The sequence below is a fragment of the Conger conger genome, chromosome 8, assembly GCF_963514075.1.
Source record: "Conger conger chromosome 8, fConCon1.1, whole genome shotgun sequence".
Lineage (NCBI taxonomy): Eukaryota > Metazoa > Chordata > Actinopteri > Anguilliformes > Congridae > Conger > Conger conger.
This window is the reverse complement of record NC_083767.1, coordinates 62927511-62951533: the sequence shown is the minus strand read 5'-3', so window position 1 is coordinate 62951533 and position 24023 is coordinate 62927511. Positions and strand designations below refer to the sequence as shown.

The 24023-nt window shown below is 43.4% G+C and overlaps 1 protein-coding gene across 1 annotated transcript; it reads left to right on the top strand.

Moving 5' to 3' along the window:
* The first annotated feature begins 853 nt into the window (after positions 1 to 853).
* On the top strand, positions 854 to 4981 carry LOC133135064 (zinc-binding protein A33-like). Its single transcript, XM_061251820.1, has 3 exons — positions 854 to 883; positions 1206 to 1305; positions 4425 to 4981. The coding sequence occupies exons 1-3, from the start codon at positions 854 to 856 to the stop codon at positions 4979 to 4981; spliced, it is 687 nt and encodes a 228-aa protein (XP_061107804.1).
* The last annotated feature ends 19042 nt before the right edge of the window (positions 4982 to 24023 follow it).

The window sequence follows — 24023 nt, the reverse complement described above, 5'->3', positions numbered from 1 at the left end:
GTGCAACAACGAGGAAGTGCAGAAATCTACACTGAGTGAATAACCAGTGGAGACAGAGTTGTATATACTCTCTCAAAAATGGATGTGTTAATATCGAACACAATAAATCAAGCCGGTTCTATGAATGCTTAAACATTCCTTACAGTTGGCTGTAAATTATTTGTATGTACATCCCAGTATTATTATCCTATTTTGCTTTGCTATTTTATTGGTTTAATTGTGCTGAAAATGCACAATAACATATTGTGTTGTGACGCTCTATAAGAATATTTCACTGATCTTTCCTCGAGTGTAGTATTTTCCATACTACATTTCCCACAGGCTTACAGTTACAAAATTACACTGACTGTCACTAGTGTAGCAGGGTAATACTGTGCTATTTGTGAGAATAAGTCTGAACTGATTCATATCACTCCAGGAGGAACTCAAGCATGCACTTAATCTTGTTAAAGAAAAACTGAAGAAGTTTACTGAGGTTGAACAAGGATGTAAGAAGACAGCAAAACACATCAGGGTGAGTAACACAATTAGTAAATATGTAGTATTTTTGATGAATGTTGTGTGTGACATGGATAACAACACACCAACTGCCATACATAAATAACAAAGCGTAGTTACACTATTCAGGTTTTAAATGGTGTTTGAATCGCAGGGTCAAGCCCAGCACACAGAGAGGGAGATAAAGGCAGAGTTTGAGAAGCTCCACCAGTTCCTGCGTGAGGAAGAGGAGGCCAGACTAGCTGCACTGAAAGAGGAAGAGGAGCAGAAGAGTCGGATAATGGAGGAGAAGCTAGAACACATCAGTGGAGACATCTCCACCCTTACAGACAAAATCACAGCTCTAGAGACGGCCATGGAGACCGAAGACACCTCCTTTTTAAAGGTAGGAGCTTCATTTACTGACCGAGTTTATACCGATTAGCCTCAGTAAAGTAACGTCATGTGTGCTGACTGTTATCATCCTCTTCACTTTCATTAACATGGCTCCTGCTGTTTCTCACCTATTGTTTCTCATAATGGAATGGACTGAATACATTTATACACTCACAATGATGCTCTTATTGTGTGTTTTTTTCAGAGCTACAACAACATCAAGGAAAGGTATGTGGACTCTCAGCGCATTTCATCTTGTGTGTTTAAGTCTCTTCAGTTCCCGATGCTGACTGACTCCTGCCTGTCGTTACAGAGCCCAGTGCACACTGCAGGACCCAGAGCTGCTCTCAGGGGCGCTGATAGACGTGGCCAAACACCTGGGCAACCTGACGTTCAGAGTCTGGGAGAAGATGCTGGGGATGGTGCAGTACAGTGAGTATCTGGGCCAGATGCTGAAATCAGGTTTTTTTTACAAACATTTAATGAACACATGAAAGAGGAGGAACAGGCTGCATGTTGACATGGTGCTGAAGATAAACAGCACAGAGTCATCCAGTCTCAGAGCAGGGAGATCCTGAGGGCTGCACTGCTCACAGTTTAATAACAGAACACACGCAGACACAGAATTAACACACAATGTAAAACCTCATAAACAATATGTTTTATTAGCTGTGAGAATTGATTGTATTGAATTTGCAATGATGTGTTCATTGATTCATGACTTTTCATAATGCAAATAGGTTTTATATTTAAAATATTAATCACTATAACAACAGTATATTGTTATCCATAACTAGCATATGTCATTTCCTGTGTATGGGACCTAATCTGAATAGAGTATGTGAAATGGTCCTGCGACACGCCATGGGCGGACACAAGAGATGGACACAGGGAGGTCGTTATGATCGGAACCATTCGCAGACTCCAAGATGTAATAAATAACAAGCTTCAATCAAAGTGCCACAGAAATAGTTCAGTGCACGGCAATCAGGGCAATACAGGCAAGGCAGTTTGAGTCCAAAGGGTCAGAGTCCAAACAACCAGAGCAGTGTGGAGAAGGCAGGGTGGGGTGTGGGGTGTGGGGGGGAGTGGACAGGTAACCAGAGCAGTGTGGAGAAGGCAGGGTGGGGTGTGGGGGGGGAGTGGACAGGTAACCAGAGCAGTGTGGAGAAGGCAGGGTGGGGTGTGGGGTGTGGGGTGTGGACAGGTAACCAGAGCAGTGTGGAGAAGGCAGGGTGGGGTGTGGGGGGGTGTGGACAGGTAACCAGAGCAGTGTGGAGAAGGCAGGGTGGGGTGTGGGGGGGGAGTGGACAGGTAACCAGAGCAGTGTGGAGAAGGCAGGGTGGGGTGTGGGGGGGGAGTGGACAGGTAACCAGAGCAGTGTGGAGAGGGCAGGGTGGGGTGTGGGGTGGGGGGGTGTGGACAGGTAACCAGAGCAGTGTGGAGAAGGCAGGGTGGGGTGTGGGGGGGGAGTGGACAGGTAACCAGAGCAGTGTGGAGAGGGCAGGGTGGGGTGTGGGGTGTGGGGGGGTGTGGACAGGTAACCAGAGCAGTGTGGAGAAGGCAGGGTGGGGTGTGGGGGGAGTGGACAGGTAACCAGAGCAGTGGGGAGAAGGCAGGGTGGGGTGTGGGGTGGGGGGGTGTGGACAGGTAACCAGAGCAGTGTGGAGAAGGCAGGGTGGGGTGTGGGGTGTGGGGGGTGTGGACAGGTAACCAGAGCAGTGTGGAGAAGGCAGGGTGGGGTGTGGGGTGTGGGGGGGTGTGGACAGGTAACCAGAGCAGTGTGGAGAAGGCAGGGTGGGGTGTGGGGGGGTGTGGACAGGTAACCAGAGCAGTGTGGAGAGGGCAGGGTGGGGTGTGGGGTGTTGGGGGGTGTGGACAGGTAACCAGAGCAGTGTGGAGAAGGCAGGGTGGGGTGTGGGGTGTGGGGGGGTGTGGACAGGTAACCAGAGCAGTGTGGAGAAGGCAGGGTGGGGGGTGGGGTGTGGGGGGTGTGGACAGGTAACCAGAGCAGTGTGGAGAAGGCAGGGTGGGGTGTGGGGGGGTGGACAGGTAACCAGAGCAGTGTGGAGAAGGCAGGGTGGGGTGTGGGGGGGTGGACAGGTAACCAGAGCAGTGTGGAGAAGGCAGGGTGGGGTGTTGGGGGGGGGGGGCAGGTAACCAGAGCAGTGTGGAGAAGGCAGGGTGGGGTGTGGGGGGGAGTGGACAGGTAACCAGAGCAGTGTGGAGAAGGCAGGGTGGGGTGTGGGGGGGAGTGGACAGGTAACCAGAGCAGTGTGGAGAAGGCAGGGTGGGGTGTGGGGTGTGGGGGGGAGTGGACAGGTAACCAGAGCAGTGTGGAGAAGGCAGGGTGGGGTGTGGGGGGGGGGGCAGGTAACCAGAGCAGTGTGGAGAAGGCAGGGTGGGGTGTGGGGTGTGGGGGGGTGTGGACAGGTAACCAGAGCAGTGTGGAGAAGGCAGGGTGGGGTGTGGGGTGTGGGGGGTGTGGACAGGTAACCAGAGCAGTGTGGAGAAGGCAGGGTGGGGTGTGGGGTGTGGGGGGTGTGGACAGGTAACCAGAGCAGTGTGGAGAAGGCAGGGTGGGGTGTGGGGGGGGGGCAGGTAACCAGAGCAGTGTGGAGAAGGCAGGGTGGGGTGTGGGGTGTGGGGGGTGTGGACAGGTAACCAGAGCAGTGTGGAGAAGGCAGGGTGGGGTGTGGGGTGGGGGGGGGTGTGGACAGGTAACCAGAGCAGTGTGGAGAAGGCAGGGTGGGGTGTGGGGGGTGTGGACAGGTAACCAGAGCAGTGTGGAGAAGGCAGGGTGGGGTGTGGGGGGGGTGGACAGGTAACCAGAGCAGTGTGGAGAAGGCAGGGTGGGGTGTGGGGGGGGAGTGGACAGGTAATCGGGACAAAGGGAAAACATGGAATGGAACATTGACATAAACCACATAGAACAGGATAAACTGGGAAATGAACTACGACAGAGGCACGGAACGTGACGGGAAACATGAAACTAAACATTTAACAACACAAATATGAAGAATGGGGTGAGTACAGAGAATCAAACTGACACAAGAACACGAGATGTGAGGCAGCACTGGCATTTTCATTAAAAAAAAAAAAAAAATTAAAAAAAAAAAATTAACATAAAATAAAATATATAATCATAATAATAATAATAATTATAAGCTTTATTTGTAAAGCATACATAAAATGTAGCTCAAAGGGCTTTGCAGTCAGCCAGTTACAAATAATTATAAAAACAACACATTGTAGATAAAATATTATAATAATAAATACTGTGATTGTGGAAATACATTCACACAACAAACAAATAACAAGACAAGACAAACACTTACACGACTGCCTTAAAGGAGCGACGGTCTTAAAAGAAAGCTCCCTCAGTCTCTTTTGGTGGTGTAGTTGGCCAGGGCCCCAGCCGGGATATTTCATGCTGCCAGTTGCACCTCCCCTGACAGCAGCGGTAGGAGGCGCAACGCCCACTCCTCCACCAGGTGTGTGTGTTCTCTCTTCTTCCCACTGTTTAAATATCTCTCTTCTTCATATTTCAGCTCCTGTGATGGTGGACCCCAACACTGCATGTGCCTATCTCTCTCTCTCTGATGATCTGACCACTGTAAGACACACAGATACAGCGCAGAAATGTCCTGACAACCCAGAGAGATTTAACCGCATTGTAAATGTGCTGGGATCTGAGGGGTTTACCTCAGGGAAACACAGCTGGGAGGTGAAGGTTGGGAATAAACGTGAGTGGAATGTAGGAGTGGCGAAAGAGTCCATCAACAGGAAGGGAGATATAACATACAGCCCAGGGAGAGGATTCTGGGTCATAAGGCTGAGGGATGGTGATAAGTACAGAGCAGCAGGAGTTACTGACCTCACACTGAAGAGGAAACCCCAGAGCATCAGGGTGCAGCTGGACTATGACAGGGGGGAGGTGTCCTTCTTCAACTCCAGTGACAGGTCACTCATTTACACTTTTAAACACACATTTACTGAGAGGGTGTTCCCATTCTTCTCTCCCTGTGTGAGAGATGGTGGTAGGAATGATGAGCCCCTGAAAATCTGCCCAGTGAAAGTCTCAGTAACAGTGACATCATCCCAGTGAAGGTGGGGGGGGGGGGGGGGGGGGGGGGTTGATGGTGTACCAGTACCCAATGGAAGATAAACAGACAGAGGTACACTGTCTCAGTGTGTAGACAGGGACACACATCTAGCACAAAGGGGGGTGTCTGTCACAAGGGAGTAATGACTATGTGGCTATTTGCTTTTACCTGGTGCGTTTTATGCTGTAAAGGAGACTATTGTTTCTTGTTAATGTAATGTAATGTTAATGTTCATCCAAACTTTGGAAACTGCAAATGTTACTTTTCAGAGGACCACTTGCTTTCCCACTTAGAGGGTAGTATAGATGAAATCCATTTCAATAATTTAAATTCATAAATTTTCTTTTCATCACTTTATGTAACTTCTTTATATTTTCATGTATATTTTGTGTACTCTGTATGTACATGCTCTGACATGAATTGATTGTCTCAAATGGTTTGGAATGGTACAAGCCTCTTCTTTCATTTAAGTCTTCAACCATGTGTGTGCAGTAAATAGTTTGAGATATTGACACTTTTATAGGACTAGTACAGAATAAGCTGAAATTGCTTCAGAGAAGTACATTGTGCAAGCTAGCAACCACAGAACTTCTCAAGTCCTTTGAACAGACCTGATTGGCCAAAAGGGACAGTTTGTTGTCTATAATGGTGTCCAGATACTTAAACTCCTCGACTCTTTCTGTTGTTGAGGCTCTGCAGTTGGTATCCAGAGAGTAAGCATGGTGTTAATGAACACATACTGCACACCCAAAGTGTTATACCTATTACCCATTCAAAACTTATTTCATGCTCCTCCTGAATACTTTTAAGAGCATATTCATATCCATTTTAAGTGGTATACATACAGTATGGAGGGCTGGATACAGTACAGATTGAGATACATAAAAATGCTGGATGCTGGATATCACAATATTGTATTTCACTATACAGTGGGGGTATATTTTTAGTTCTTCTACATTACTGTGAGTGCTACCATAAAGGTATAGGGGAAAGCTGGAGAACATTAACCCTACTACACCACTTTGTCCCAGGCCCAGCAGCCACTGAATGCTACAGTATGAAACGCTCCAAAGGGAATACATCAGAGGACTTTTATTCTGAAGCATACCTATCACCCTGCAAATATATTGATAGATTACATTTCTTACATTGTTGGATATGAGTGCAGTCAATGTCAGCCGTGCTTCAGACATGTGACCATCTGCAGAATCTGTTCCAGTGGGGGTGCAGAGATGTCTCAGTCTCAGTTTTTTCACAGATTGAAAGTTGAGGTAACTTCGCCCGCACATCCAGCAGAGGGTGCTGTTGTGACGTGTTGAACAGGAAATGGGCACCTTTAGCGTATTCATTAAGGAGCGTGTCGATACCAGAATGCCACTCTGAATAGTGTGCCTGGCTCAAATGGACAGAAACACGGTTATTCCAAAGTCCTCAGGGTATCAGCCCAACCACGGTGCCTCCGGCTTTCTGCATCTCGTACAGTATTTCTGCAGCGCTTGACACCAGAGCACCAGACATTTCACATCGTACAGAGAGTGTCCGTCTGAAGAGTATAATAATCCTATGATATACATCATCCACACAATGAAATGACAACAGTATAACAGCAGCTACAGGTAATGCCTTTCTGTGTAACTGAGAAATAAACTATTACTGCAGCATTAAATGACGCATTGCTCATAGAGAGTAACCCTGATTCTTATTTGTTGTAATTCTTCTTATTTGGGGTGGCAAGGCTCAGGCGGTAAGAGCAGTTGTCTGGCAGTCGGAGGGTAGCCGGTTCGATCCCCCGCCCGGGCTGAGTCAAAGTGTCCCTAAGCAAGACACCTAACCCCCAAATGCTCCTGACGAGCTGGTCGGTTGTCAATTGTACAACGCTTTGGATAAAGGCGCTATATAAATGCCAACCATTTAAATGCTTTCCCTGGGTTTTCAAATTTTTTTTTTACAGAAAACATTCCAGGCTCAAATTAGTTGCAAGTGTTGAATTGTATCTGAATCGTAAAGAACTGCTCTTTTTTAGAATCAGGCTGGCTGCCCTTTAAACATTGTGGCCCTGTCAAAAATCAAAAAGGCTACTGAACACCTTCAAAACTATGACAACTATGCACACCATCCAGCCACAGCAGGCCTGGCCCTTCTCCGAGCATACCAGGGATAGCAGCAACACGCTAACACGGCTGCAGAGATTGTTTGTGGGCCCTCTATGATTTGTGGCAGCCGCTACTGTATATACGGACATGCAAGGTCGCTGGTTTGATTCCCAGTGTAGCCAAAATAAGATCCGCACAGCCGTTGGGCCCTTGAGCAAAGCCCTTAACCCTGCATTGCTCCAGGGGAGGATTGTCTCCTGCTTAGTCTAATCAACTGTACGTCGCTCTGGATAAGAGCGTCTGCCAAATGCCAATAATGTAATGTAATGTAATATAGAGTCGCTAGTACATATCAATGAAATTAATTGTTTGTGAAGCCATTCATTTGGAGGCCAGGACCTCCATGCAAGGAATCCCCTCAAACACACATTAGGTGCGTGACAGACTGATGACCTTTGATTATGACGCCCCCCGGGACTCAGGAACAGGTCATCCGGACGCTGTATGTCCGTGGCCGCTGTCGACAGAACAGGTGACACTCTTCCCCACGCGACAGGTGGGAACATACCTGTCACCTTTCACCTTGGGGTTAGTGATGGAGCAGCCAGTCTGGAACAGCATGAGCCGTGTCAAGCCTTATCAACGCAAAGTCATGCCCATTTCCATAACGCGGAGCTGCAAACACTCATGGAGAAGTGTGCCAAAGAAAACTGAGGCTTTTATAGTTAAAGGGTATCACTGCTGAAAATTATACTTCCAATTTCGTGCTTCTTACCATACCTTTTGTTAAATATTCTTTTCTGAGAATATTGTTTCACAGCAAAGAAAATCAATGGTCTTCAACAATGCTATTGCATGACTGAGGTGTCCTCCTACCTAACATCTCTTTGTTGGTTGATGCCAGCCCTCCCAGAATGTGGGAGATTCAAATGGGTTCTATTCTAACATCCTGAGTCTTATTTTGGGCCCCAGTTTTGTAAGTTTCTATGGCCTGATCCCCTTACTTATGAATGCAAGCCCCACCTTAATGAAACATGCGCCATGGTATTGATCAAATGGAATCCGGACGTGCTTTATAAACTTCATAATAAAAGTCTCATATTCAGAATCACAAAGCCAGGAGAGATAAATGATTGAGGTGTGCATACTGGGGGGTCAAACGCTGGTGTTTAGAGTTTACTGTACTGCATGTGTCAGCTTCATTCAATTCAGTACACATACTGCAATGCCCCTTTGATGGTTGATTAGTAATGCCTTTGTAAAACCCCACAGCTAACCCAATGACGGAATTTAGCGGGGGCCGAAGGGGGTTTTGCGTGCTTGTCCTTCTGGCGTTGCTGGGAGAACATTAGTTGGGTTAATTATTATCCTCCGTACAAGAACAGAGCACAATTATGTTTAAGAATATACTGGGTCCGTTGCCATGGGTCGGATATGGATTGACCTGCCCCATATCCCGCTTATAGCTGGCCAGAAACGGATCAGTACAATTCTTAATATTCTCCGTTCTCAAACGGGGCCGTATTGTACGCTTAGTGGTTACTATAGTTTTACTCGTTTATCTGACTCCATTTAAAATATAATTTAGAAATTTGGGTTTGCAACTTACGCGGACCTCGGGAGTGATTACATTCGACTTGTACCTGCGCCACCATTACTCAATAGATGCTCCCGGGATTAGCATTACTGCTGAAATCTCAGTTCGGTGGAGAACTCAGAGGCTGAGGGTCCAGTCAACACAATACTTGCAAACCTGCCCTGATAGTTGCGAGCCCAGTTCGGCGTAGCATTAACTGGGCTCCTTCGAGCTAATTTGGCAGGAACCGGCGCCATAACGCCCAAGGGTTCCCTTCGCACCAAATCACAAGAGCCATGCGTCCCCCGACCCTTAAGGGACAGAAATTCCTGGCCTCACAGCTTAGAACTACCACAGGTGTACCGCCCCGCCGATCGGTCGGTCTTTGGCCACCATTTCCCCCTGAGTATTTCAGTTGTAATTTAGGCTGAAAAGGTACAAGATGAATTAGAGTCATGGAGATCACGCAAGTTACAAACAAAATTGTTTATTCGCAGACAGGTAGGTTATTAGCTTTAGAATATCACAATCAAGTACAAAATACACAAATTAAGAATAGAGATAGAGTAAATAATCATACCTAGCCTGCTTGGACTACACACAAACACAGTATAGAATATGCCATGTGGAAAGTCGAATACGATCTTCTGCTGCTACACATACATACATACATACATAAGACATGTTGTGTGGGAAGTCGAATACGATCTTCCTGATACTTACATACACGTACAATATGCTGTGTGGGAAGTCGAATACGATCTTCCCAGATTGGTCTGTCTCCCTTGCTTTTATGCCAAATCATACGTTTGGAACCAGGCGGCAGTGCCATAAATCAACCTGGAGGGGTGGTCAAATCTGGAATTTAGTTGTTAAGTAGGGAAAATGAGATGATTACCAAGAGAGGACATGCAGGTTTTCCCTTGAGTTACTGAAACTATAGTTTATTAAATTCCATTTGGTATGAAATGTATCTCATCCGATTCCTTGATTTTATCAGATCACATCCATACCAAACAGATTATCCTTATGTTTTATTATGTTGCAGTTATCATGAAACTTCCCTCCTGATTATCCATTTTACATGCAATTCCTGTAACCATTACATAAGACTTAATGCAATAATACAAGGATCACATGGGCAATGTTTTCAAGGTGTTACCGGGTCTATTTACTATCTTAATAGCAGTTTTGAATATTTAATCTAGGAGAGCAGTCACCAGTGTAATGACAGCAGTGCCCAAATGAGGGCACTGTGGCATTGTCCGGCATCTTCCCCCTTGGAAGTGACCAGGTATGGGGACACAGGGAGGTCACCAATGTTCCGGAGGATTCTTTTCCCATGACCCAACTGCCCTTGGACCACTCATACATCTTAACTCCCCAACAGGTAGTCTAAACAACATTGAAACCCCATCTCTCAGGCCCCTCACAAATGGCAGCCCTTCCTGACCTTAACCACTATGCTACAGGCCGCCCCATCATATCTATGAATGCTGTAGTTGGGAGTTTTCATGATAACTACATTATGCTGTAAATATGTATTTGTGCCTCTCATGGTAATATACCTTTTGGATAAACCTGATTTGGGTGAATGAAAGGAAAGGAGACACCCCAGACTGTTTGGTTTCTTCTCCTTATCTCCGAAATTCAGGCCTTAGTTCTTGACCCTAAAAGTGAGTCACCCATCTATAATTTACAGCCAGGCCCACCAGGCAGGGGGCTAAAACACATGGCTTCTACAGAGACAGCTTTTGCCCAGTTTCCCCTCAGCTCCTGAATGGTTATGCTATCAAAGGTAGACTGTTACAAAAACTAGACCATTACACCAGTCGCACTGAACCAATCAGAATAACACCAAACATTACTATACTCTGACCTGGGATTATCATGAAACATCTTCATACCATCTCCAATATTCACCCAGGGCTCAAGAAGGTGCCTCTAAGAATCCTTCTCTAGCTGTCCCCCACAGGAGGGGGAAGTCAGCAAGCTGACCAGCGCATGAGACCAAATGTTACTTATGGCTTACAGATTCCCCCCCATGGCCCCGTGGGACAAACAACACAGTTCCAAGGGGTCACTGTGAAATCCGTGGCTGTACATGTAATTCCCTGCGGATGCTTGGGGTCTCAATCCCGACAGTGTTGGCACCTGCAGGGGGCTGAGCACCGAAACAGCAGGGGTAGAAGATTTTAGGGAGTGGAATGAGGCTGGTGATGACGGACCCTCAGAATACCCAGTCCCACCAGTCCACCATGTGTAGGCATCCTGGGCAGAGCTGGTAGAGGAGCTAGCCCTGGACGACCCGTTGCACCAGGTCCATTAGGTCAGTCAGAGACCACCCACACTGTCCAGAAATAGTGGCCTTCCACCACAGAAAGACGTCCACCTCCAGCGGAATTCTCCTCAGAACGCAGATCTGACCCATTGCGAAGTCCTCAATCACTTCCAGTCGATCAAGTGACTCGCTGGACGGGTCAGACCTTCATGCGTGAAGGAGCTCATCTCGCTGATGACGTACTACTGTTGTTGAGACACCTGGACGATCTCAGCATGGCCATACAAAAACTGAACACTAATACATTCGGCACAAAAAGGGAAAAATATTGTTAGACATATAATCATGACAAGATGTTTCTTGACAACCAGTGCGAGTGGTGAATATGGTCTTCATGTCCCTTGTAGAGATATGCACCAATACGGTGATCTAATTTAAATACCTGATTCTTCACTACTACTCAGGTTGAGCATATGGTAGTGGAATTCAGATAGACCTGTTTTAGATGAATCAAAGAAAAAGAAACCAAGAATCCAATATAGACAGTACAACTATTAATAGTAAACATACAAACAATACATAGACACATTAATGAGGTGGATAAAGAATATTTTATCTTTGTTCTGACACAATCCAAATATGCCAGCCTAAGGCCTCAATGAATTCCCTTATGACATGACTAGGGTTCTTGTGCAGACAAAAGTCCAGAATATCTCGCTGGCAGCAGCAAACCAACCCTTGGCATATGTTCTGCAGGCTAAGACACGCTCGATGGTATGGGTCTGATGGACAAGTGAACGGCTAATAGAATGGAGCGCCTGCGCTTCAGATCTAACAGTCGTGAATATCTTTTTTGTAAACTATTAATCAGACTATTAATATGTTCGAGACCAGTGATCACGTCTGACTCAGAAACTAAATTATCGAGCTTATCCATGCATACTACTATATTTCAGTATATTGCATGCAGAACAGAATGCTGGGAAGGTTAAAACTAACATATACCAAAGATGTATAATGCAACTATTTGCTTCAAAATATAAACATTTATGCAGGGTGAATGTCTGCATAAACCCATAAGTCCAATTGAAGAATTACTTAAAAACAATAAAAATATACACATTTATGCAGGGTGAATGTCTGCATAAATCCATACGTCAAATTAAAGAATGATTAAAAACAATAAAAATGTACACATTCATGCAGGGTGAATGTCTGCATGAATCTGCAATCAAATTAAAGAATTGATCAAAAACAATACATCAAAACAAAACAAATCATACACTCCCTCAAGGTAAACCATTGAGAGTGCAGGTTCACTGCTCTTACAACAAGAAACACCACACGTGACAAACACTTAGGGAAGGAGAGACAAGACGCACAAAGGGAGAAGTGAGAGCCGTGAGGGGGGGCAGTGAGGAACTGAGAAGTTTGAAACTGTGGGGAGAGTAGAATGACCCATAAATCAGTCCTTGCCAGAAAATGACCCCCCCTTGTTAGGTTTTATGGCCAAAGATGTAAGAGGAGGAATTGCTTCTTCTCCTTTACTCTTAAACTTGCTTAAACATTTTCCATTTGGAACACCTTCCAAAATATAAGCCAATTCAGTGTTACTGGGCTATAAAGACCTCTCCTGTTGTAAACATCTCACCATATAGGTACAGATGCCACAGGTCACTGTAAATCAGTGAAAACTTTAAAAGGTTCATTTCATGGCATTAACTAGTTTATCTAAGGTCAAGAAAGTATTCTAATATATATATTTTGCGTTAGCGGGAGAAACCACACAAACATACAATTAGATTTTTAAGCACACACATGCCTCAGTTAATCTAACTGGCATCCAAGTAAGTATATTAGTATTATTAACTAACAATTCTTAAATGACATGAACAGACATGCAGTATGCCGTATATAATAATATATATCCTCTGCATTCACAGTGGTGCAGTTAGAGCACACAAAGCGAAGCAGAGGAAACTAATATGGTGCACCAAGATGCACTTTACATTTGACCTATGCCTGAATTATTTAATTTACCCTTTAGGATAAATGATGTAATCAGGGAATTCATCCTTTTTATTAAGGATGTATCCCTACCAGGGCAAAGTTTATTTGACATTTATTACAGAACACTTGGTATATTTAACTATCCACATGCCTATAACAAATGCTTTCCAAACTATAGCCTATGTATTTAATCACAAGTATACAACTGTTGCCAATCTAGGTAGCACATGCCAGAGGACTCAGTTTCCAGCAGCTCAGAAAGACAGAAATTCTGTGAGGAGACACCCGACACCAGTCTCAGAGGTCTAGACATAGGCACCACGTGCAGCATATTGCTCAACCTTGCAGCAGCGCATCAGAGGGGTGGAGACTTATATCTGCTGTGGCACCCAGCGGCCCTATGACGTAACATCGGGCCTAGTATACAGAGATATCGCAACCACTGATACAGGCCTCAATTACTGAGACTTAAAACTGCTGTTCCCTACGGACGGATACCCGATAGTCTCAAGTCTTGTTATAAACACCACACTTGTTATAACCACTACAATCAAAGGGCTTGAGACGTATACCTGCCGTGGAACACAGACACCCTGGGTTCAGTATTAGCACTCTCCAGACTCTGCTTCTAGGTCTGGAACCTAGAACCTAGGCTATGCTCCTGACTCAGCAGTCAGTTGCAACTTATAACAATTTCTGCAATTATAATGGAGAAGCTTGCCACCTTTAACGGAGCTCAAGCTTACTCCAAAATTAATATTATATATGCGCATCCTAACAGACCGCACACATATATGTATTATTAATCAACTTTCAAAACATACCAGTTCATAAACCATTCATCCCTTCACACAGTTCTAAACACTTTTACCTTCTCTGTGACATGCTTGTTTGCAAACATGTTGCTACCGGAGCCTACTTGCTCTTTAAGCTAATAGCCACAGCAACACAGCGCAGTTACAAAACATGCACATCAACATTTATCTCTCCTTACCTTCTCCAATAATGACGTTACATACCCTGAGAGGTAGTAACCTGCAAATATGACTGGATTCTACGGCCCCAGCCCTGTCCGGGATATTTTGATCCTCTAAACAGTGTACATGCAGTAAAATAACACAACTCTCCCTACCATATGCTGATATGAAAGAAATTGTGCTACTCACCACACCAAGGACAGCAAAACCAGATGGAAGAAAAACTACACACCCGCGGTAACGGGGATCATGCCGGATCGCACAACATCACCAGAAGGGACAAACTTCACACACCTCACCCATGTAACCTCGGCAGACGAATCTTACATGGATGAAATTTGTTCACGTTGAGCTTACCAACTGTAAAACTCCAGATTCCACACACATGCATGAAATTTGAGACAAATCTTATATGAATGAGAATTTGCATCACGTCGGGGTCACCAACTGTAAAACCCCACTGTCGTGAGTCACGGACCCCTTGCCGAGCTCAGACCTCACGTTCCCACGAGCAGTACCCCATGAGGAGGTGTCTCGGGGACGAACTCAAGTACTCCGAACGTGCTGGAGCCCTGGTAAGTTCTACTGAACTTCCAGCCCAGTCTCGAAGTGAAGGGTGTGATGCAAATCTGGTATTCGATGTCCTGTATTCAATGTATTCCTCTAAAGAATCTTTATCACATATGATTATAGTAAGATATACTTTATTATAATCAATCAAAAGAATAGAGTTATACAGATTACAGTGTACATATCATCTTTTGCAGTTTGCTAATCACATGCAAGTTACATATACCCCTTTAGCTCTTTTTAATTTACCTTTCCACCTATGATGTTTAAAAATCAAGGTACACCCTTCCTATATCCATCCTCTTTGGCCTTAGCCTTATCCTAGAGCTCCCCCTTCTGGACGTTTTTTAAAAAGAAACTATTTCTAGAATATTATATTTATCTAACTATGATAACTTCTCTACATTTTTCTACTTTATATAGTACCTTAATGAGAAATAAAAGATATATAAAAGTAAACTTTTAAAAAACTTTAAAAAAAGTAATACTTCTACAAGTAATATAGATTATAATTACCACTCCAGCTTGGTTATAGTTGTTCTGCGTGGCTCTTTCTTCACCAGCTCGTAGATATCTTCTGAAGCCAAATTCTGGGATCCTGCTCTAAGGTCTAAAAGCTTATTCCTTATATATCTTTTTTGCATACAAAAGTGTACCTTTTTTGATAAGAAATGTCCCCAATATGTCAAGCGGGAAGACATTTATCTCTTATATAACCTGTTTTTTAATGATCATATTAATTATTTCTGTTTTTCCAATTGTCATTTTCTCATACCTCAAAAGAAATGTCCCCAATATTTTATTTCATGGGCCCCTCTGGTTTGGGAATTTCCACCATCTTAATATACGAGTGGAAAAACACTAGCCCTTATGTAATTTTTAATGAACCTATTCATCACTGGTGTCTGTTTCAGTTTCATAATCTCTCCTTGACTTCCTCCAAACTTTGATCTCATGCAAGCCAGACGTTAAAGCCTGCCACCATCTCAACACCCTCTTCAGGTGCCCCTTTTTGTGGCGCCTTAAGGGATCTACAAAGGACATCCAGCCAATAGCTGAGTGTAAATCATCCACCAACTCTTCTATAGTCAGTCCTTTGAATCTATCCGATAAATTATTTGTGCTATAATCAGGAAGGGCCTTAATTTTCTTTCGGTATTGACATCCTTTCCGTTTTCCTTATTTATTTATTTTTTTGTTTTAGCCAGGCATTGTGCCCCTCCCCTGTAGGGTTGGGGTATTCTCAGTCAGAACTTTAAACTTGCTCCTTAAAACCCTAAATCTAAGTCCCCCGACTTCAGACTCCTCTACTGACAAGTATGGCTGCTCATTCTCTGAACCACATATTTTTCTTCTTACGGGCGTTCTTACTACCACCTCGATGGCGTGTGCGAGGGGTTAACAATGCATTCCTTTCTAACCCATCCCCCGTCAATCTCTCATCAGGGGGGCCTAGGGCCGGGTCCTCGACACCACGCTAACCCAATGACGGAATTTAGCGGGGGCCGAAGGGGGTTTTGCGTGCTTGTCCTTCTGGCGTTGCCGGGAGAACATTAGTAGGGTTAATTATTATCCTCCGTACAAGAACAGAGCACAATTATGTTTAAGAATATACTGGGTCCGTTGCCACGGGTCGGATATGGATTGACCTGCCCCATATCCCGCTTACAGCTGGCCAGAAACGGATCAGTACAATTCTTAATATTCTCCGTTCTCAAATGGGGCCGTATTGTACGCTCAGTGGTTACTATAGTTTTACTCGTTTATCTGACTCCATTTAAAATATCATTAAGAAATTTGGGTTTGCAACTTACGCGGTCCTCAGGAGTGATTACATTCGACTTGTACCTGCGCCACCATTACTCAATATATGCTCCCGGGATTAGCATTACTGCTGAAATCTCAGTTTGATGGAGAACTCAGAGGCTGAGGGTCCAGTCTATACATGCAAACCTGCCATGATAGTTGCGAGCCCAGGTCGGCGTAGCATTATCTGGGCTCCTTAGAGCTAATTTGGCAGGAACCAGCGCCGTAACGCCCATGGGTTCCCTTCGCACCAGATTACAAGAGCCGTGCGTCCACCGACCCTTTAACGGACAGAAATTCCTGGCCTCACAGCTTAGAACTACCACAGGTGTACCGTCCCGCCGATCGGTCGGTCTTTGGCCACCATCTCCCCCTGAGTATTCAGTTGTAATTTAGGCTGAAAAGGTACAAGATGAATTAAAGTCATGGAGATCACGCAAGTTACAAACAAAAATAGTTTATTCGCAGACAGGTAGGTTATTAACTTTAGAATATCACAATCAAGTATAAAATACACAAATTAAGAATAGAGATAAATAAATAAATAGAGTAAATAATCATACCTAGCCTGCTTGGACTACACACAAACACAGAGTATAGAATATGCCTTGTGGAAAGTCGAATATGATCTTCCGCTGCTACACATACATACATACATACATACATACATAAGACATGTTGTGTGGGAAGTCGAATACGATCTTCCTGATACTTACATACACGTACAATATGCTGTGTGGGAAGTCGAATACGATCTTCCCAGATTGGTCTGTCTCCCTTGCTTTTATGCCAAATCATACATTTGGAACCAGGCGGCAGTGCCATAAATCAACCTGGAGGGGTGGTCAAATCTGGAATTTAGACCCCCACCAGGGTGGGGGGTGTTAAGTAGGGAAAATGAGATGATTACCAAGAGAGGACATGCAGGTTTTCCCTTGAGTTACTGAAACTATAGTTTATTAAATTCCATTTGGTATGAAATGTATCTCATCTGATTCCTTGATTTAATCAGATCACATCCTTACCAAACAGATTACCCTTATGTTTCATTATGTTGCAGTTATCATGAAACTTTCCTCCTGATTATCCATTTTACATGCAATTCCTGTTACCATTACATCAGACTAAATGCAATAATACAAGGATCACATGGACAATGTTTTCAAGGTTTTACCGGGTCTATTTACTATCTCAATAGCAGTTTTGAATATTTAATCTAGGAGAGCAGTCACCGGTGTAATGACAGCAATGCCCAAATGAGGGCACTACGGCATTGTCCGGAGTCTTCCCCCTTGGAAGTGACCAGGTATGGGGTCTCAGGGAGGTCACCAATGTTCTGGAGACTTCTTTCTCCATGACCCAACTGCCCTTGGACCACTCATACATCTTTCCCTTATCTCCTTCGGCGCCGATGGCCCGAAACCCCCCAAAGGTAGTCTAAACAGTCCAGTCCAAAAGGTTACAAGACATTCTATTCCATTACATTATTGGCATGTACATGTAACAGGTGAGAAATTGCCTGAGTCCGAGGTGGGATTTGAACCCAGGCCTCTCACTTGTCCAAATTATTTGTTGAACGAACGCTTTACCAGTCAGCTAAAGACGAACTCACCTCTAGCCAAGGGCAACAACGTTCTTTTGAATTTGAGGGTTACGTCATCGGGGAGCGTTGTCACGGTAACCTGCTACCAACCTTCCCTGGCCAGCCGTGTGTAGGTGTAGAGCCCTACGATGGTCACCACGGCTCGAATCCGCTCTTTGCCAAACCATGACATAAATAATGGAAACTATTTCCTTGTAGAATTGTCCCATAATCATGTTTGTCGTGTCATTATATCTCCAGCTCCATTTCACTATGGATATGGATAGGAAATCCTTTCTGCCATCATTCTACTTAATAGTTATCTCAAATACAATTAAGGTATTTGGCTCTGTCCCCCACTGTTCACTCTGAACAATATGGGATATGCAATTTGTTTAAAGTACATTGTTTTTAATGGCTGTTATTGTAACTCTGAGAATGTTTTTTAAATTTTTAAATTTTATTGTTTTATAATTTTAACAATTGTTAAAATTAGGGATATGTTACGGCCCCCTGCTCTGTGCTACTTATTCTGGCGTTACTTCACAGGTGCCTTGTTGGTGGAGTACCAGGTCATTTGCGCAATTGGGAGCACCTGTGACCAGATGTTAAAATGTACCTGACTCTTGCCTGAAGGAGGGAACTCTCTTCCCACGTACCTGTTGGTTCTCTTTGGGTTTGCATGAGACAACATTGCTTCAGCATACTTTTCACACATCCACTCACTCACACTACTGATGCAACTGACTTTCACACTACACATTTTTGTTAACTGGTTATTTCAAATAAATTTGACCTTGTTTTTTAAATGCGTCAGTGTGCGTCTCCCTCTTTGTCACGGCCAATGAGCCAGGTCGTGACCGATAATGAAGTACATAATAATATCAAGCAGGAAATAAAATGAAAGGTAGGCAGCTGGTTGGATGTTGGGTAAAAGTTTTTATGGCAACTGAAGGAGAACAATATTTACAACTTGTCTACTATCCATGCACACAGATACAGACAATTGCCAAAATATCCACTCACTGAGAACTTTATTAGGAACACCTGTACACCTACTTAGTCATGCGATTACCTAATCGTGGCAGCAGTGCAATGCATAAAATCATGCAGATATGGGTCAGGAGCTCCAGTTCATGTTCATATCCACCAATAGTGATTTTGACTGTGGCATGATTGTTGGTGCAAGGTACGAGTATTCCTGTAACTGCTGATCTCCTGGGATTTTCATCCACAACAGTCTCTTGAGTTTACTCAGAATGGTGCGAAAAACAAACAAACATTCAGTGATCGGCAGTTCTGCAGACGGAAATGGCTTGAGGATGAGTGAGGTAATGGAGAAGGGCCAGACTGGTCTAAGCTGACAGGAAGGTGACAGTAATGCAAATAACTGCACATAACATCAGTGAACAGATCTCTGAACACACAATGCGTCAAACCTCTAAGTGGATAGACTACAGCAGCAGAAGACCTAATACGTCTAATAAATACCCAATAAAGTGAGTGTATATTTTCAAATAGAACATGCAAAATATGTAACTGAGGTGAAGGGTATAGCTTATTAAAGTACAGAACCGTATAAACATATTTACACTTACACAATGAGGCAACATAAAAGTAGTACAGTAGTATGTATGTGAAAATAGCAGTGTATAACAATATGTGGAAAGTTCCACATTAGATGTAGAACTGACATTACATCACTACTGACATTAGATCAATGATTGCAATTTATTACATACACAAAAAAAGATTACAATGTTATATACAGTGCCATCTGTAATGTTTAGGACAAAGACATTTTTTTATTTGGCTCTGTTCTCCACAATTTTAGATTTGTAATCAAAAATGCATATTCTCAGCAAATATTGAAGGGCATGTTTACAGACTTTGGTTTCACCATATTGAAATTACAGTGTGTTTTATATATAGTAACAATAAACATCATATTTTTCTCGGCTTTTTCTTGCCTTTGGTTTGTATTATTGTTGGCATTAAACATGAGGGCCAGAATGTCCAAATTCCAATGAATGTCAAGGAAGCCATTATGAGACTGAAAAATTAAAATAAAAAGTCTGTAATGTCTGCTTTGTTATGCCAAACCTTAGGTGTAACAAAATCAACTGTTTGGAACAGCATTAAGGAGAGAGAACATGTAATGGGGCATAGGGCATGGCAAGCCAAGTAAGACCTCTACAGCTGATAGCTGAAGAATTCTCATCATAATGAAGAAAAATCCCAAACATGTGTCCAACCGATCAGAAACACCCTTCAGGAGGCAGGCGTGGATGTGTCAGAGACTACAGTCCACAAAAGACCACAGTCATGTCTCAGTGGGTCACAGACTTCAACCAGTCATGCATACAGAAAATATGCAGTAAACATGACTGTAATTTACATCACATAAATATGTCCCAAACATTATGGTGCCCTGAAATGGGGGATTATGTGCTGTCATGTCTACATGGTGAAACCAGAATGCATAAAAATACCCTTTAATAAAATATGAGAACTTGCACTTTGAATCGTTTGTTTATGAATATAAAATTGTGGTGTACTGAGCTAAATTAATGTTTTTATCCCAAGCATTACGGAGGGCATTGCATATTACAATTCTTATGAACATATAAACACAACAACAGCAACAAAAATATCAATGAATAACTATATATTGTTGTTTGTAACAATATTAGCATGGTGGATATGCATAGGTATTAAAGGAGACTGGGCTTGGGACTGGGGCAGTTGGAATAGCCAGGGCAGGAGGGAAGGTGAAGGCTGGGTCTCCTGAAGTACTGGTATTGTTCCGATTTTGCCAAGGACTTCACAGACCTCTTCGGAAGTACATCTGCGCCTACCTGGGAGAAAATATAGACACCTCCACATGCTGATCACCTGGAGATATCAAAGTAACATTAGTTATCAAATGTATGATAGTAACCAAGAGACCTGTACTAATTATACTGTGTGCCTAATTATACTGCAATGCCTGGCATTACAGTCATTGTTGTACTAAACAAAGAAAAAACAGAACAAAAAGTATATGTATTTACTGTACATTCATATAATTTAAGGTAACATGGGTGTAAATATTGTATAATATAATAATTGTGGAAACTGCTCTATTATTTAAGTACTTAGCTGGGCAACTACATAATATGGGCAAGTTAACAACAACAACAACAACAATAATAATATATTAATGGAAAATAAAGGAACATATACCAAGATGTCTGAATGACAGTAAGTTAGGCCTATGTCAATAAACAATTGGCAGTGAAATAAGAGCAACAATAATACATTTTATGTCTAAACCTTCACGAATCAAACGTGTATACAAATTGTCAATACTATTAATGACGGTGATATTTTAAAACCGTAAAGTGATCGCATGTTAATGTAGCTGGCTACGACGTTGAGAAACAGACATGCAGAGACATTATCCCGTTTACCTGTAATTTTCCCACATAAAAAACGAACAATTGGAACATTCAAAATAACAATAATACATCGGGAATACCTCAACAACATAAATATCATTCGAGGACCCGTTAATACTAAAATAATTATCTAGATAGACTTACCAAAAGGAGCCCAGGGAAATGATTCGCGCCAGGCGATTTCGAATAGTTAAGGAATCCGGGCTGTAAGGACGTCATTCGTTTTTCTCGGAACAGCGACGCAATATCAACGTGCGGCCAAGAATATATCGCATCCGAAATGATAAGAACTTCCGTTGAAAATGAATGGGAAAAGTTAAGGAATCCGCGCTGTAAGGACGTCGTTCGTTTTTCTCGGAACAGCGCCGCGATATCAACGTGCGGCCAAGAATATATCGCATCCGAAGTGATAAGAACTTCCGTTGAGAATGAATGGGAAAAGTTAAGGAAAGTTAAGCTTAACTATCCGCGGCGCGCGGCTATCCGCGGCTGCCGCGCGGCGGCTTTCACTGCACCATCCGTGCTCACTAGCGAACTAGCCAAGCTAACCATGCTACACTCACCCCCCCTTTGACTTCCCCTCCATGTGAAACTCCACAGCAACCTTTTTTTTTTTTTTTTTACTCCCACCCAGATCCGGGTCACGGCACCATTGTAACCTCATTTATTCGTCTGCGTTGTGTCTCAATGAAAGGCAGGAGACGTGGGACCAGTTCGTCAGTTTATTAGCCTGGCACAAAAGACAATACGTTGGATTCCGTAGCAATGGGCATGGATCAACACAGCATGCTAATATGAAAAGGAGATGAAATGTTAGCTATTCACACGTGTTGTTATAAACTTCGATAAAAAATAGCTCTCAATGTGCAAAAGTGTAACACAAAATACACTGTTTACATAAGGGACGCATGTAGAACACATTTTAGTAGTTAGTGTTAACTTAGAACGTTCAGTTGTAGAATTGTAAAATAATATTCCAGGAGCGCTTTTTCACACAACTTACTGTGGCTCTAATCCTTTTGAACTGGGACGAGAGCCACGCAGTTCTACCTGTTTATCCTCTAGGGGCCAGTATTCTCCCAACAGTGTTACATGTCTAGATAGTAGCATAGAAAATTATAGAGAAAGCTTGCAAGTGGAAGAAACCAAATCATCACTGTTACATACAGTCGATTAGACTAAGCAAGAGACAATCCTCCCCTGGAGCAATGCAGGGTTAAGGGCATTTCTCAAGGGCCCAACGGCTGTGCGGATCTTATTGTGGCTATACCGGTATTAGACTTTGCGTGTCCCAGTCATTTACCTTAACCACTATGCTACAGGCGCCCCATCATATCTATGAATGATGAATGAGTTTTCATGATAACTGCATTAGGGTCCGTGTCCACAGAAAGCGTTTTTTGAGCTTGCCAGCACCTTTCTGCCATTCATTTCTATGCTAAAGACGCGCTAGGCGCGCTCCTCTTCCCAGCGCCGTGCCTAGCGTTTTAGCGCTCTCGGCGGCTACCGTTTTTTGGCGGAGCGCTCTGGGCGCCTGAGTTGAAAATAGTTCAACTTTTGGAGAGGAGCGGCGCTCATCAATGTCACTTTTTTTTTGACCGACCAATCATAATCGAGGAAGAGGTGGGACCAAAAAAGATCAACAGACATGGCGGAGGAGAGGCTGATTCCGGCGGTGTCCGACAACCCGGTCATATACGATCTTACCATAAAGGGCTATCACGACCAAAACATAAAGAACAAAGCCTGGAGAGATCTCTGCTTTTTGTAGTTATGCTAGCTAGCTAACGTTAGCTAACCATCAGAGATTAGCCAACTGTCAGTTCGTATGACCTTGTTAGCTTGCTGTTTACCTTGTAGTTATATAAAAAATAAATAAAATATATAAGAGACATCTCTCCAGGCTTTGTTCTTTATGTTTTGGTCGTGATAGCCCTTTATGGTAACTAGCTAGCTAAGTCAGGTAACTAACTAACTGTCAGTTAGCATTATCTTAGCACCCACACACTTCTAGCCCTTCTCCTGACAGCGGGATCTTCATTGAGATCCGCCGCTACAGCAATTGCGAGGATTTTGTTTCTGGTATTCATGTTTACCGTTATGTCGTTATTTCGGTTAGGTTATTTGTATTAATGACGGAAACGACGACTGTAACCTAGCAACAAAAAGTGCTCTGACATGAAAAAAACGCTTTCTGTGGACACGGCCCCTTAGGCTGTAAATATGTATTTGTGCCTCTCATGGTAATATACCTTTTGGATAAACCTGTTTTTTGTGAATTAAAGGAAAGGAGACAAAACCCCAGATTGCTTGGTTTCTTCTCCTACATGAGAAAGGGAGGGGGCGCAACCACCTTCCTATAGATCATGTGATCTCTCTCTCTCTTTCTCTCTCTCTCTCTCTCTCTCTCTCTCTCTCTCTCTCTCTCTCTCTCTCTCTCTCTCTCTCTCTCTCTCTGATGGTGTTCAAGTGTTTTCTTGTGTGCCAATTTCAGGTATGTTTTTCATTTTGAATGGAAGTGTTTTTCCACTGATTGCAAGATATTTCAAAGTGTCTAATGTTTAGCAAGAAGTGTGTCGCAGAATTGCAAACAAAGTGCAAAGAAGAAAATGTTTGCCTTTGTTTAAGGCATGGTTTCAAAAGTTTGTTTCTTCCTTCTTCCATTAGGCCCACAGCACACAATCTCTTGGAAAAGTAAGTCTTATTACT